The sequence below is a fragment of the Panthera pardus genome, unplaced genomic scaffold (genome assembly GCF_024362965.1).
Source record: "Panthera pardus isolate Hobbes unplaced genomic scaffold, ASM2436296v1 HiC_scaffold_24, whole genome shotgun sequence".
In the NCBI taxonomy this organism is placed as follows: Eukaryota; Metazoa; Chordata; class Mammalia; order Carnivora; family Felidae; genus Panthera; species Panthera pardus.
This window is the reverse complement of record NW_026526810.1, coordinates 47,474,536-47,491,996: the sequence shown is the minus strand read 5'-3', so window position 1 is coordinate 47,491,996 and position 17,461 is coordinate 47,474,536. Positions and strand designations below refer to the sequence as shown.

General features: G+C 38.6%; 1 protein-coding gene across 1 annotated transcript in view; it reads right to left on the bottom strand.

Annotated features, from left to right (window-relative positions):
• Window positions 1-17,461, bottom strand: part of SHC4 (SHC adaptor protein 4) — a 130,802-nt gene that overhangs the window by 56,592 nt on the left and 56,749 nt on the right. The window contains exon 3 of the mRNA XM_019442170.2: window positions 3,255-3,318. Coding sequence (XP_019297715.2) covers window positions 3,255-3,318 — 64 coding nt within the window. The remainder of the gene's footprint in view (window positions 1-3,254; window positions 3,319-17,461) is intronic.

The window sequence follows — 17,461 nt, the reverse complement described above, 5'->3', positions numbered from 1 at the left end:
ATCGTGACCTGAGCTGAAGTCGGACGCTTAACCGACTGAGCCACCCAGGCGCCCCGGAATGCTTTATTTTGATGAAAACATTAAAAAAATTGGAATGCAGCAAATTCTTTAGTAAGCAGTGAAATCTGAGCCCTCAGAACTTTTCTCATATATTCCCTTCTCCCCAAGTGTTGGGAGTAGGGCCTGCTTTATATAAAAGGAATTCCTGTGAGAGTTTGGGCTAGCTGAACTCCCCAGTCCTTTTGAAAACCAGAAGTCTAAAAAAAAGAAAAAGTTGCTGGATTTTTTTGTGATAATTTATAAAAGTACAAAAAACATTCATATCAAATATATGGGACACAGTGAGAGTGATGCTTTGGGGGAGCGTAATATATAACTATAAACACTTACATTAAAAAAGAAGATGCCAAATCAAGAACCTAACTTTACAACTTAAGGAATTCAAAAAAAGAACAAATTAAACCCAAAGTTAGCAGAAGGAAGGAAATAATAAAGATTAGAGCAGAGATCAATGGCACAGAGACTAGAAAATAGAGAAAATCAATGAAACCAAAAGTTAGTTCTTCAAAAAGTTCAACAAAATTGACCAACCTTTTATATATATGGGCTAAGAAAAAAAGAAAGAAGACTCACATCACTAAAATCAGGAGCAAAAGTGGGGTGGGGATGCAACTACCAATTCAATAGAAACAAAAAGGATTATAAGAGAGAATTATGAACAACTGCATATCAACAAAGTGGATTCCCTAGATGAAATGGACAAATTCCTAGAAACATTAAAGCAATTAAGACTCAATCATGGAGAAATAGAAAATCTAGATAAACCTATAACTAGTAAACAACAACAATAACAGAAAATAACAAGTGTTAGAATGTGGAGAAATTGAAATCCTTGTGCACTATTGGTAGGAATGTACAAGAGTACAATTGCTTTGGAAAACAGTATGGCAGTTCCCAGTTCCTCAAAAAATTAAAAATAAAATTACCATATGACCTAGCATTCTACTTCTTGTTATACACCCAAAAGAACTTAAAGCAGGGACTTGAACAGGTATTGGTATATCCATATTCATAACAGTGTTATTCACAATAGCTAAAACATGGAAAAAACTTAAGTATCCATCAACAAATGAATGGATAAGCAAAATGTGGTACACACGCACAATGGAATATTATTCAGCCTTACAAAGGGAGGGAATTCTGACACATGCTATAGTATGGATGAATCCTGAGGACATTATGTGAAGTGAAAATAATCCAGTCACAAAAAGACAAATATGTATGAGTCCACTTATAGGAGGTACTTAGAGTAGTTAAAATCATAGAGATGGAAAGTAGAACAGTGGCTGTCAGGGCTGAAGAAATGGGGACTAGGAAGTCATTGTTTAATGTATATAGAGTTTCAGTTCTACAAAATGGAAAGAGTTATGGGGATGGATAGGGGTGATGGTTGTTCAACAATGTGAATGTATGTAATATCACTGAGCTGTATATTTAAAAATGGTTAAGGGCGCCTGGGTGGCTCAGTCGGTTAAGCGTCCGACTTCGGCTCAGGTCACGATCTCGCGGTCCATGATTTCGAGCCCCGCATCGGGCTCTGTGCTGACAGCTCAGAGCCTGGAGCCTGTTTCAGATTCTGTGTCTCCCTCTCTCTCTCTGACCCTCCCCCGTTCATGCTCTGTCTCTCTCTGTCTCAAAAATAAATAAATGTTAAAAAAAAATTTAAAAAAATGGTTAAAATGGTAAATTTTATGTTACACATATTTTACCAAATGTTTTAAATTAGGAGGAAAAAGAGTATAAAAACATAGTGCATAGAACAGTCCCTGGCATGTAGTAAGTATGCAGTAAGTGCTAGCTATCAAAGGAAATTAACTCAAGATTTTTTTTTTCTTTCCATGTGTACTTTCTGGAAACATGATAGCCTGGTTTGTTTTGTTTTATTTTGTTTTGGGGAGTAGACTCCCCATTTCTGAAATGAGAAAGTCTTAAATGATTGAGGCTATTTGTTGGGATCATGCAACAACAACAAAAAGTATCCTATTTGCAGAGGTTATGAGAGGCAGGAGGAGGCCAGAGGCTACTTTGGGGCCATGGGTTTTGTCAAAGTAACTAGTAATAGGGAGCTCTAATAGAATTCAAAGTCCACTTACTAACACTTAGTGTTTCCCATGCCATGTGGCTCATCTGAATCACTCTGGGTGACACTGGGTTCGGCCCTATGCAAACTAGTGAAGAATAATAAAGAATGAGGCAGGCGGGTGTGGAAATAAAGCACTAAGCTGGAAATACGAAGACCTGGCTTCTGTAGTTGGCTCTAAACTTCATCATCCTAGTGACTCAAGGCAAATCTCTTCTCTGAGACAGTTTAGTATCTGGCAAAATGGGAGGGTTGGACTGGAAAATCTCTAAACATTCCTTCTCTCTTAAACAATCTACAATTCTATGATTTATATAGATATCTTAAGAAACTTTGCACCTCTCCTTTGGACATTCCAAAACAACTAAATGTTCTGGGTTGGCAATAATTCTATCTACCATTAGAGTTGAAAGCCTAATGTACGCCCAAACACTGTGTAGACATCATTTTATTTAATTCTACACAACTCAATCAAGTAAGTGCTATTTTCTCCCACTTTACAGATGAGGAAACCAATGATCCAAAAGGTGAAGTGACTTGTCCAAGATCACATAGTAGGTGGCAGAGGCAGGATTTAAACCTATGTAACATCAAATCTTTTGCTTTCTTTCAGCATGAAAATCTCCTACTCACGTGTTATTATCTCATCTCTACTACCACCCGCATTTCCATCTGAAAATAGGCTAAGGAATCTAAAAATTCTAAAATGTTAAAATGAAGAATAGATACATTATAAAGTATTGAAAATTGGAAGATGCCAAACTGGTCATCCAGTTCAACTTAACTTTACAGGAACAAAAATGGGGTCTCAGAGAGATGAGATACCATGCTCAAAGGTGAGTAAACACCCAGGCCTGGAACCCAGAATTTTTTACTTGAAACCCAGGTACTTTCTTCATTCTGTCACCCCAGGCATCACCATTTCAGACAGTGTCAGTCAAGTCAGAAAAACTTGAGAGATAAAAACAACTTTCAGTGCATCTCTGATCATGCAACTGATAAAGGCCATTCTGGACCTTAGCTCATATAGTAGAATGAACTAACAACTATTTTGATATTCTCTTCCCCATAGTTAGGGAAACATAAAACAAGGAGAAACCACACCAATATTTACCTTTCGCTTTTTAACGGCTCCATTTGCCCCAGAGACAGCTTCACACAGGCGACTTATTGCTTCCCTGCAGAACAGAAACCATATAAAGACTTAGCACACTATCTAACACGCAGTAAATGTTCAACAAATGTTAGCAAGTATTATGAACAAAATGTGCACACACATAATGGTGAGTCTGACATAAATGACTCTCTCCTACTCCTACCCTTATGCTGAAAAAAATCACTTTGCAATAAGGAATCCTATTATTTACCTTCTTCATCTCTTTTTTCCTTGGCTTTTCAGATTTGGTTTTTAGCAATGTGGATTTTTAACCAAAAAGGAGGAGTGGAACTTAGTTGTCTGGGAATACTTCAGTTTTGCTTTTAGCAAAATCCTCTCTGTGGTGTTATGGATAAAAAGCTTCCTAGTATCTCAGCACCAAAGACAATTAAATACAAAAGAATCTGACACTAGAGGAAGTTTAAAGGGACTGGGAGAGAATTGAACTTCAAGGTGGTCTCAAATGGAGCCTTATTGACTGAGATACTGCTACAAGCCATTGAGCTTTCATGTAATTTCGCAGAAGAAATGAAAATCGATAACAAATTTCCTCCTTTGCTTCTTTTTTTTTTTTTTTTTTTTGCCCTTACTCTATATTGCATTTCGTGAGAGAAAGGCACCGCTAAAATACGTAGTTGTTCCTTAATGGAAGTGGTGAACAACCTGCCACCCTCCTCTCCAGAAATGCAGTTAGAACTAAAAGCTTTTGTCTCTGGAACTCAGCATTCCGAACAGCTCAAGCTTTCACTCAGCGTAATCTGAACCATAACCTCCTATCTTTCAACACATATATTAAACTTTTCACAAAGCACATCTCTAAGCTCTTTCCTGGATTCACCGGAAATCATTGTTTAAATTAGTTAACTGTATTAGTACACACACACATATGACCACCTGCAACATTGTATTAGTTTTTATATATATTTCCTGAAAATATTTTTTTTGAGATGTTTTTGATTCCTAAGGAGGGGAGGAACATGCAGAGGAATGCAGCCCCATTAAAGAAATCTATCTCCCTCTCTATCTAGAGAGATATATAGATACAGACACAATACAGACATATAGATATAGTAACGTGGATCTATGTCCTCAATGTTCTAGTAGATATATTGGAAAAATAAGTAGAATTCCAGAGACTCTAGGCATTGTTTTGGATTTATAATTTATATTTTAGTTCAGATTTTTTTTTCTGGATAGATGAAATTCTTCTCTAAAGTATTCTCTTGTCTGATTTTTGCATAATTACCTACAACCAATACATAGAATGGCTTTTTGGTTTAGCGTATTTTCTCAGGATTTTGTATCTATGGTTTCTGTAGGATTCCAACCTTTGTTCTCTGGATGAAATAGAAGGACCGCTCAGAGAGTCAGACTCTTTTGTTTGGTTGGTTGATTGATGTTTGAGTCACCTTAATGATTATTCAATCATTGATGAGACACATAATAATTAATCTGAACTAGCCTCTGGTGTTGCCAAAATGACATGTCCAGGCACCTATGTTGTTGATATTTAATAAAAGGCGGTTATGAAAAAGGTATCAGATCCTTTACTCCTTTACTCCATGAGAGCCAAATGAGGTGCTTTGGTCTAAAAAGCTCCTTGTAAATGGTTTGAAATAAAAGTAGAGACAAAGGTGGACATTGATACTGACAAGTATAACCACAGTTATTATTAGTTGTTACTTTTATATAGCACTTCCTAGTTTCACAAAGTGCTTTCCCAGGCATTGTTCTCTTGATTCTCATACAGTTGATATCATCTAACAAAAAGTAAAGTTTTAAATGGGAATTAAAAGGAATGCTTTGTAGCATGAGTGCCTGTCAAGGACAGTTTGGAAGGATGAACCTTCCTGGCAGAGCGGAGTTTGGAAATTCCAGAGAGGGAAGAGCATACGTAACAGCACGAAAGTATAAATTATCATATGAGGGAAAGTACAAGTAGTTTGATATTGATGCAGCATAGAGTATAGAAAAACAAGAATGAATAAGAGCTGAGAGATGGGATTAGAGTCTGAAAACTTTTTCTGTAAAGGGCCAAATGAGGGGCACCTGGGTGGCTCAGTGGGTTAAGCGTCTGACTTCAGCTCAGGTCACAATCTCACGGTCCGTGAGTTCAAGCCCCGCGTCGGGCTCTGGGCTGATGGCTCAGAGCCTGGAGTCTGCTTCTGATTCTGTGTCTCCCTCTCTCTCTGCCCCTCCCCCGTTCATGCTCTGTCTCTCCCTGTCTCAAAAAAAAAAAAAATAAACGTTAAAAAAAATTTTAAAAATAAAAAAATAAAGGGCCAAATGATAAATATTTTAGACTTTTCTCTGCTACAACTACTCAACTCTGCATTATAACTCAAAAGCAGTAAGAGACAATATGTAAACAAATGAGCATGGCTATGTTCCAATAAAACTATTTCTAAAAGCAGGCAGTTGGCTATTTTTAGCCCAAGGGCCATAGTGTGCCAACCCCCAGACCAGATAATTCATACAAAAGAGATAGAAATAGTTCAATTTTTAAAAATCGGAAAATGTTCACATTCATTACAACTTTAAAATTGAAAATTAATACAACTACAAGATACTCACTTCACTGTCATTAAGTTAGCAAAAAAGAAAATGACAAATGCACTGTTGGGGAAGATGGGGAAAATTCCACGTCAGGCATACTTATCCATGCTGGGGGCCCTGATTAGTATTGATACGATCTCTCTAGAGAGTGATTTGGTAAAAGATGATAAATCTCTTAATATTTATCAGAGCTTTTGACAAGGGGAGGAGAATTTGTATCGAAATAGTATTGAGTATGTATATAGAATACATATTTATTTTAGAATAAAAAACCAACTCCATATCTTGTGATATGGAATTTATCAATATAAATATTCCCACTTGGACTGTTAAGTATGAAGACTATAGAAATAAGGGGAGTCTATATAAATTAGTGGGCCAAGGGGCGCCTGGGTGACTTAGTCGGTTAAGCGTCCGACTTCAACTCAGGTCACGAACTCGCAGTCCATGAGTTCGAGCCCCGTGTCAGGCTCTGGGCTGATGGCTCAGAGCCTGGAGCCTGCTTCCGATTCTGTGTTCCCTCTCTCTCTGCCCCTCCCCTGTTCATGCTCTGTCTCTCTCTGTGTCAAAAATAAATAAATGTTAAAAAAAATTTTTTTTAAAAATTAGTGGGCCAAAAGTAGAACTTGGAATGGCATATACACATTGGTAGCTACATAAAATTAATTCTGTCTAAATAGTGATATAGAAAGAGCTTATAAACAATGACTTGGTTTAGGTGTTTTTTGTATATGTGGTTTGTTGTTCCCTATTTTTATTCTATTGATATTTATATGTCAACAATGTAAACAATGTTATGTTTTCCCTTCACTGTGCAGTTGATTGAGTAAATAAAAATATTAAAAGAATGCAAAGTAAGTTTCTCAGCAGGATTTTTGCTCATCTGCTGTCAAAATGTGAGGGCATGTCAAAGGTGTCCCAATGAAGGGGCCCCTGGGTGGCTCAGCTGATTGAGCATCCAACTTTAGCTCAGGTCATGGTCTCACCGCTTGTGAGTTTGAGCCCCGTGTTGGGCTCTGTACTGACAGCTTGAAGCCTGGAACCTGCTTTGTCTCCGTCTCTCTGCCTCTCCTCTGCTTGAGCGCGCACTCTCTCTCTCTCAAAAATTAATAAACATTTAAAAAATTAAAAAATATATATATGTCCCAATGAAGAGGCAACACAGCCTTTCTCTCTTTTGCCAACACCCACAGAGAGATGGATCAATGTACATGTCACAGATAAATAAAAGATCTTTATTTGTATCTCTGTCCCATTCCAGCTTAACCTTTAACTCCTCCATCTTTATGACTGCTAAATCCAGATTTATTTTTTAGTTTATTTGGTAGACTTCCTTGTTTCCATTCCCCAAAGTTTCATAAAGAAGAAAAATCTTGACCGGTTTTAGCAATGCTTTTACAGTAGAAGCCCCTTCCTTTATTTTTTTTTTTTCAATATATGAAATTTATTGTCAAATTGGTTTCCATACAACACCCAGTGCTCATCCCAAAAGGTGCCTTCCTCAATACCCATCACCCACCCTCCCCTCCCTCCCACCCCCCATCAACCCTCAGTTTGTTCTCAGTTTTTAACAGTCTCTTATGCTTTGGCTCTCTCCCATTCTAACCTCTTTTTTTTTTTTTCCTTCCCTCCCCCATGGGTTTCTGTTAAGTTTCTCAGGATCCACATAAGAGTGAAACCATATGGTATCTGTCTTTCTCTGTATGGCTTATTTCACTTAGCATCACACTCTCCAGTTCCATCCACGTTGCTACAAAAGGCCATATTTCATTCTTTCTCATTGCCACGTAGTATTCCATTGTGTATATAAACCACAATTTCTTTATCCATTCATCAGTTGATGGACACTTAGGCAAAAATTCTCAATAAGATACTAGCAAATAGAATTCAACAGCATATAAAAAGAATTATTCACCATGATCAAGTGGGATTCATCCCTGGGATGCAGGGCTGGTTCAACATTCGCAAATCAATCAACGTGATACATCACATTAATAAAAGAAAAGATAAGAACCATATGATCCTGTCAATCGATGCAGAAAAGGCCTTTGACAAAATCCAGCACCCTTTCTTAATAAAAACCCTTGAGAAAGTTGGGATAGAAGGAACATACTTAAACATCATAAAAGCCATTTATGAAAAGCCCACAGCTAACATCATCCTCAATGGGGAAAAACTGAGAGCTTTTTCCCTGAGATCAGGAACACGACAGGGATGCCCACTCTCACCGCTGTTGTTTAACATAGTGTTGGAAGTTCTAGCATCAGCAATGAGACAACAAAAGGAAATCAAAGGCATCAAAATTGGCAAAGCCCCTTCCTTTAGAATGATACACAATGCCATCTCAGGGAACCTGGGTTTTAATGAAGGAACATCTCCTATCTATACAGGCAGGCCATAAGTACCTTATGTACATCACCTCATTTCTTCTTAACAATGTCATTTCAAGATAGCTATTTTATATCCATCTTACAAATGAGGAAACAAAAGCGTACAGAATTTAAATAACTGCTTCTGAATAATGCAGCTAAGAGTGGGAGAGGCCGAATACAAACCCAGGTCTGAATTCAAAACCTACACTCATTCAGGGAGTAACCATACTGCCATGTGCACGAAAGGGAGGGAATCCCACACTCCCAGGACCAGGAAAACAATACTGGTCCTTCTCTTGCTCACTCCCCCAAATGCAGTGGCGGGGGGGGGGGGGGGGGAGCTTTTTGGCCAATCCTTACTCCAATGTAACTGGGGTAAACTAGCAAGGGACTAGTGCAAAATGGCAGTGGTCAATTCCAGAAAAAGCCCAAAGGGATAACCCTAGCCCTTTCTCAGCCATTGTTTTCTATACATTGGCTGTTATCTCCTCATGGAAGAAAAGAGCACCCAGAACCCAGCTGTGTGCCCATGTGGGCAAGCATGCTCGTGTATGCCTGGGCACACTCACTCAGATTTTAAAGTCAGAAGCACTACAAAAAAAAAAAAAAAAAAAAGTACAGGCCAATATCCCTGATGAACATAGGTGCAAAAAGCTTCAACAATATATTAGCAAACCAAATTCAACAATACATTTAAAGGATCATAGGTTACTATCAAGTGAGATTTATTCCAGGATGTAAAGGTGGCTCAGCATGTGCAAATCAACCAACATGATGCTCCACATTAACAAAATGAAGGAAAGAAATCTTATGATCTTCTCAATAGACACGGAAAAAGCATTTTACAAAATTCAACATCCATTTATGATTTAAAAAAAACCAAACTGTCAACAAATTGGGTATAGAAAGAACACACCTCAACATAATAAAGGCCAATGACAAACCCGCAGCTATTATCATACTCAATGGTGAAAAGCTGAAAACTTTTCCTTGAAGATTAGGAAGAGCATAAGGATACCTACTCTCCCCACTTGGTTCAACATAGTACTGGAAGTCCTGGCCAGAGCAATTAGGCAAAAACCAATAATAAAAAATAGAAGTTAAAAACATCTAAACTGGAAAGGAAGAGGTAAAACTATCACCATTTTCAGATGACATGAAATTTTAGATAGAAGACCCTAAAGACTCTACCAAAAACTATTAGGACTAATAAGTTAATTTGGTAAAGTTGCAGGATATAAAAGGAATATGCAGAAATCTGTTTCATTTCTATACACTCATAATGAACTATCAAAAAGAGAAATCAAGAAAAAAATCTCCTAAAATCAACAAGAAACAACAGGTGCTTGGCAAGGATGTGGAGAAAAAGGCACCCTTGTGCACTGTTGGTGGGAATGCAAACTGGTGCAGCCACTGTGGAAAACAATGTGAAGACTCCTCAAAAATTTAAAAATAGAACTACCCTACCTTCCAGCAATCACATTATTGGGTATTTACCCAAAGAGTACAAAAACGCAAATTCAAAGGGACACATGCACCCCTATGTTTACTGTAGCATTATTAAAATAGCCAAGATATGGAAACAGCCCAAAGGTCCACTGATTGATGAATGAATAAAGAAGATGTGGTATATATACACAATGGAATATTTTTCAGCCATAAAAGAGAATGAGACCTTGCCATTTACAATGATGTGGATGGAGTTAGAGAGTATAATGCTAAGCAAAATGAGTCAGTCAGAGAAAGACAAATACCATATAATTTCACTCATGTGTGTTATTTAAGAAACAAAACAAGTGAGCAAAGGGAAAAAAAAAGAAAGAGAGAAACTAAGAAATAGACTCTTAACTTTAGAGAACAAACTGATAGTTACCAGAGTGGAGATGGGTGAAATAGATGATGGAGATTAAGGAGGGCACTTGCTGTGATGAGCATTAGGTGTTTTATGGAAGTGTGGAATCACTATACTGTGTCCCTGTATCTAATATAACTCCATATTTTAACTAACTGTAATTAAAATAAAAACTGAAAAATAAAAAAAAAGAATCCCACTTTCAATCACACCAAAAATAATAAATAGGAATAAATATAACCAAGGAGGTGAGAGACCTGTACACTAAGAAGTCTAAGACACTTTTGTGTCTTAGATTCTAAAATGAAAGAAATTGAAGAAAACAAAGAAAACACACATAAATGGAGAGATATTCCATACTTATGTATCAGAAGAATTTATATTGTTAAAATGTCCATAGAAACCAAAGTAATCTAGACATTCAATGCAATCCCTATCAAAATTCCATGGCATTTGCCACAAAACTAGAACAAATAATTCTTAAATTTATGTAGTACTACAAAGACCCTGAATAGATAAAATAATCTTAAGAAAGAAAAACAAAGCTGGAGGTATGATGCTTCCTGACTTTAAACTGTAGTACAAAGCTATAGTAATTATAACAGTAAGATACTGGCATAAAAACAGACACATAGATCAATGGAATAGAATAGAGGGCCTGGAAATAAACATATGCATATATGGGCAATTAATTTATGACAAAGGAGGCAAGAATATACAATGAAGAAAAGACAGTCTCTTCAATAAATGATGTGGGGAAAACTGGACAGCAACATGGAAAAGAATGAAACTACACAACTATTTTACCCCATACACAAAAATTAATTCAAAATGGATTAAAGACCTGAAACCATAAAACTCCTATAAGAAAACATAAGCTCCTTGCTGAATCTAAGGCAAGGAAAACAAAAGTAAAAATAAATGGGACTACATAGGATTAAAAGCCACTGCACAGTATAAGAAACCACCAACAAAATGAAAAGGCAGCCTACTAAATGAGAGAAGATATTTACTAATCATATACCAGTAATGGGTTAATACCCAAAATATATAAAGAACTCCTACAACCCAATAACAAAAAACAAACAATACAATTAAAAATGGGCAGAGGATCTGAATAAACAATTTTCAAAAGAGACATCCAGATGGCCAACAGACACATGAAAAGAGGCTCAACATCACACTTTATATCAGGGAAATGTAAATCAAAACCACAATGAGATATTACCTCACACCCTTCAGAATGGCTATTTTCAAAAAGACAAGAAATAGGGGTGCCTGGGTGGCTCAGTCGGTTGGGCGTCCGACTTCGGCTCAGGTCATGATCTCACAGTTCATGGGTTCAAGCCCCACGTTGGGCTCTGTGCTGACGGCTCAGAGCCTGGGGCCTGTTTCGGATTCTGTGTCTCCCTCTCTCTCTGCCCCTCCCCTGTTCACGTTCTGCCTCTGTCTCAAGAATAAATTAAAAAAAAAAAAATTTTTTTTTTTAATTTAAAAAAAAGACAAGAAATAATAATTATTAGAAAGGGTATAGAGAAAAGAAAATCCTTATACACTGTTAGTGGGAATGTAAATTGGTACAGTCACTGTGGAAAACAGTATGGAGGTTCCTCAAAAAATTTAAAATAGAAATACCATATAATCCGGCAAATCCACTACTGGGTATCTATCAGAAGAAAACAAAACACTAATTTGAAAAGATATATGCACCCCTAGGTTCATTGCAGCATTACTTACAATAGCCAACATATGGAAACAACCTAAGTGTCCATCGATGGACAAATGGACAAAGAAGATGTCTCTCTCCCTCTCTCCCTCTCTCTGTGTACACAGACAATGAAATACTTTTGCCATAAAAAGAATGAAATCTTGCCATTTGTGACAACATGGATGGACCTTGAGGGCATTATGCTAAGTGAAATAATTTAGAACAGAAAAGGCAAATACAATACTGAGTGATTTCACAAAACAAAACCCAGACTCACAGATACAGAGAACAGATTGGAGATTGCCAGAGGGGAGGGGCTCAGAAGGGGGGGGGGGGATGGGTAAAGGGGATCAAGATGAAAGAACTTCAGTTATAAAATAATTAAGTCATGAGATGTACTATATGGCACGGGGACTATAGTCAATAATATTGTGTTAAATTTGTATAGTGGCAGATGGTAGCTAGACTCATTGTGGTGATCATTTCACAACATACTCAAATGACCAATCACTATGCTGTACGCCTGATACTAATATAATACTGTATTAAACTCCTTTTAAAAAAAGGAGTTCTAAAGTCGGTCAAGGCATGTGGAAGCATTACAGACTCTGAAAATCTCTGGATATACAACTCTGCTCAAAAGAAAAAAGGAGAAACTTGTGCCTATGAACTTGCTTTTAAAAAGTGGCAATGGGGTGCCTGGGTGGCTCATTTGGTTAAGAGTCCAACTTCAGCTCAGGTGGTGATTTCATAGTTCCAGAGTTTGAGCCCTGCATCGGGTACTCTGTGGTCAGCACAGAGTCTGCATAAGATCCTCTGTCCCCCTTTCCCCTGTCCCTCCCCCACTCGTGGGTGCCCTTGCACGTGCGTGTGCTCTCTCTCTCTCTCTCTCTCTCAAAAATAAATAAACATTAAAAACAAAACAAGAAGTGGTGATATTATACATCGGTGTTGATAGTAGCTTTACTCACAATAGCTAAAACACGGAAGCAACCCAAGCGTCCGTGAATGGATGAATAGATAAGCAAAATGTTGTATATACATGCAGTGGAATACTATTCCTTAAAAATGAAGGCAATTCTGCAGTATGCTACAACATGGGTGAAACTTAAGGACCTCATGCATGCTATGTGAAATAAGCCAGTCGCAAACATACAAATACTACGTGATTCCACTTCCACCAGCTACTTAGAGTAGTCAGATTCACAAAGACAGAAAGTGGAATGGTGGTTGCCAGGGCCTAGGGGAAGAGGGACTAGGGAGGACTTGTTTAATGGGTATAGAGTTTCGGTTTTGCAAGATGAAAAGAATTATGGGGTTGGCTGGTAGTGATGGCCGCACAACAATGTGAATGTATTTAATAAGACTGAACTGTACACTTAAAAAATGGTTAATATGCTATATTTTATGTTATGTGTATTTTACCACAATAAAAAAGAAAAAATACAAAGTGGTTATTATTATTATTATTATTATTATTATTATTATTATTATTTTGGATTTGAGACTCCAAAGAGTCACAGGCTCTCTCTCCAATGAGAGGTCTGTTTGTACAAAATTTTCTATTCAATTTTAGGAGATCCTCCCTCCCTCCCCCCCGCCCTCCCCCCCACTCCACTACCCAGAAAACCATCTGTGGGGCTCTTGGGACTCCACAGATCCCAGGCTAAGAACCACTGCTTTAAAATAACCTCTCAAATTCTGCTTTCTCGGCTGCTATCAGTGTTAACAAATCTCCCGAACCCAGCCAGGGAAGACAGATAGATGGTTGCATTTTGTTGCTTTTCTTCACAAAGATCTTTTCTTTCCCTCAGACTAGGACCAAGAGATTAGCTGTAACATTTTCAAAAACAAATAGTACTTTCAATGCTCTTCTGGAGTTTCAGCCACACCCTCAGACACTTTACAAATGCAGAGGAAAAAGAAAACAGAGCCCAGAAGTGGGGATTTCCTCACAGGGCTGGGGGTGTCCCCGCCACCCCAGCTGCCTATGAAGCCGGCATTTCTACACAACCCTTTTGGAGCTGACTGGTCATGAGGCACTCTCCAGCTAGCAAACATTCAGCAAATGTCCTCTCTTGGAGAAGCAGAATTTTCAGAGTTTTAATGGCTCAAGATTTCCATCCTGGGAGCCTGCACTAGAAAGAGGCAGAAACGCCCCACAGCACCAACAGTGGCCACTTTGTTTATTGTTTTGCCACATGAGAGAGAAGGGGAGAGAAGTGGGCTGATGTAAGAGAATGAGAATGCCGTTGAAGATTTGCTTTTAAGCATTTAAAACCCTGCCTACGCCATAAGTCCAAAAACAGATATTTTGTCTGTCTCAACAGAGTGCAAACTAATCATCCAAACAAAGCCACCTTTCTTCATCAACCCTTGGCCACTACAGTACTTAAGTTATAATTTTTCTGTGTCTTTAACCCTTAAACAGTTAAGCTCTTCTGGAAGCAAAGTTGTCTAAACCCCCTTGTTATAGGTTTGGAAGGCAATATCACAATCCAAGACAAAGTAGAGTGTTTGATAGAGGGACCGTTTGTCGGACAGACTGTTTCTACTAAATGTCAAAATGCAGCTCTTCAGTAAATAGGAAAGCCAGCAAATGTGTAACATGAAACCAGGCAAAAGGCCCAGTGGGTTTGAGGCAACTCTCCCCATCTCCTGCCCCCACCCCCTGCCACATACAGAATGAAGGAATGGATTCAATTTTGTCCAGGCAAATAGAAATGAGAATAAATTTTAATCACACCAAAAACCTCCCCTAAACAAAACAAAAATAATGGGGCAAAACAAAGTCACCTATATTTCCCAAGGTACTTTCCTTAAAGAAAGCAGTTAACAACGTCGAAGGGACAGGTTGTCAATGTCTCAAAGTGCCCTCGTATTGATGAAGGGAGGGACTTGTGAGTACCTCAAGCCCCAGATCAGTGGGGTATTATGTTGTGACCTTGTTGTAGGGAAACTAGTGCCTTCTTTTTTTAAATCTTTGCCTTCAGAACATCAAGGCCCAGTGATCTATGTGTTCAATTTTGTTCAGCTGGGTGAAATTAAAGACATTCAAAAATTTGTGTAGTCCCTCAGACAAGACACTTTAGAACAGGAGCCTGCCTCCATGGCGATAAGCAAACAATGAATGCAGTCAGTGCCCACAGACTGGTAGAAAATGGAAAGCTTCAAACTCCCTTTGTGCTATTATCAAGGGGCATCGCCTGTGCACTCTAGGAGGGTAGACAGAGCCCATAAAATATATCCTTTCATTTAGAAATAGGCACTTCAGGTCCCAAGATGATCAAATAAAACCTTTCAGTACTGCCCACAGCATCTACTCCCACACTGACTTATCATGCCTCTCTGTTCAACCTGAATTATATTTAAAATCTGATTCTAAAGTACATCTGCAATTCTACCCAGCTCGGCAACCACAGAACACAGTTGTTCTCTCTGCTCCGGGATGCTGCCCTTGGGCTCTGATGCAAATGTTGACCCATCTAGTGCACTTGAATGAAGTGAAAGACCCCACTATCACACCTTCCCTACAAGTCTCCCCAGGTGATCAGAAATGAAGTACTGATTTTATCCTATCCCCACAATGATTTCCTGTAATGGAATCACATATTTCAAAACGCAAACACCTACACCCACAAAAACACCACCTAAGTGCTTAAGCCTTATGAAAATGATAAGAAAGAAACGGGGTTGATTTCATACAAAACACTCAGGAATTTGTAAATCCAAAAAACTGTTTTCCATTACTTTGGGATAAACTAGGCTTTTTTTTTTTCTTTAATATAATTTATTGTCACGATAGCTAACATACAGTGTATACAAAGTGTTCTTGGCTTGGGGAGAAGATTCCCATGATGTATCACTTACATACAACACCCAGAACAGACACACAGACCAATGGAATAGAATGGAGAACCTGGAATTGGACCCACAAATGTATGGCCAACTAATCTCTGACAAAGCAGGAAAGAGTATCCAATGGAAAAAAGACTCTTTTTAACAAATGATGCTGGGAGAACTGGACAGCAACATGACAAAGAATGAAACTGGACCACTTTCTTACACCATACACAAAAATAAACTCAAAATGGATGGAAGACCTAAATGTGAGACAGGAAACAATCAAAATCCTAGAGGGAAAAACAGGCAGCAACCTCTTTGACCTCAGCCACAGCAACTGCTTACTCAACACGTCTCCGGAGGCAAGGGAAATAAAAGCAAAAATAAACCAGGCTTTTCTAAAACAACTTTGTTTTAGACAAAATATTCAAAATATCATGCAGGCATGTCTTTGGGAGTGCAAGAGTGAACTGATATACAGTGTGATCACTTACAAATCAAAGCTCATTTTTTTAAAGGCCAAAACAGATCCAACTTCATCACCCACTTTATCCACCCTACTTCACTCCAAATGATGTGTATTTACTTCCAAAAAGTAGAGCTGCCTTCAAAGAAAGAAGATTGGCACTATTTAAGATATTTCAAGCAGTTTGCCATAGAAGTATCTATACTACTGAGCAAGATAGCAATTGGTAGAAAGAGTGTATAACTCCTACACTGCTCTTTTAAAAATATAACTCTGATGACTTGAAAGGCCATTTGGCATATATATTATAGATTTTACCTGGTAAGTTCTCTCTCTTTTTTTTAATGTGTGTATGCACCCTTCAGAGGAATAAATAACTGGCCTTTCCCACTGTGGCAAATAATGGTAGGGCAAATGTGCCTGCACACCTGCTAAAAATTCAACAGCATAACCATTTAAGTAGGTAATGATTAAACTTTAAAGTTCTTTTTTTAAAAAAATTTTTTTAACATTTATTCATTTTTTTGATAGAAAGAGACAGAGCGTGAGTGCGGGAGGGGCAGAGAGAGAGGGAGACACAGAATCCCAAGCAGGCTCCAGGCTTTGAACTGACAGCACAGAGCCCGACGCGGGGCTCGAACTCACGGACCATAAGATCATGCCCTGAGCCAAAGTCAGACGCCCAACCGACTGAGCCACCCAGACGCCCCTAAACTTTGAAGTTCTTAAGAATCAACTAGGATGCTGGTTAAAATGCAGATTCCTGGGACTGTTCCTAGAGATTTTAATTCTATAGGTCTGGAGTGGGGCCCAAGAGCCTCCAGGTGATTCTTAAGCACATCAGTTCGTGCACCTCACAGTTGATTAAAATTTCTATTGGACTCACTGCACAGGATACCTGGTTTCTATGCTCTGCAGTTTCAGCCAGATGGTTGTGCCAGTAGATGCTAAAGAATTAGGTCACCTACTCCTAGCAGCTAGGTGAGGGATGGCCACACTGCCTGTTCACTTGATAATGTTCCATTTGGGGGAAATTTTGTCTTCAACTCATTCAATATGCTGGGAGAGATATTTGGCACAATCCTCTCCTCTCCCCTATCTCCTTCATCCCTGCCACCTCCTTGTGGGAAGGGCTTTCCCCAGAGGGCATCTGGAGGTCCTGAACATCTTTTCTCACATCAGCCCCAGAACACACAGGAGGTGATAAGTGACCTGCATTCTCTCTCCCATCTGGCAGTCTGGATGCCAACAGACCTCAGCCACCTATCCTTCAAAATGCAGGCAGTGGTTGTAGCAATGTGGACGGAACTGGAGAGTGTTATGCTAAGTGAAATAAGCCATACAGAGAAAGACAGATACCATATGTTT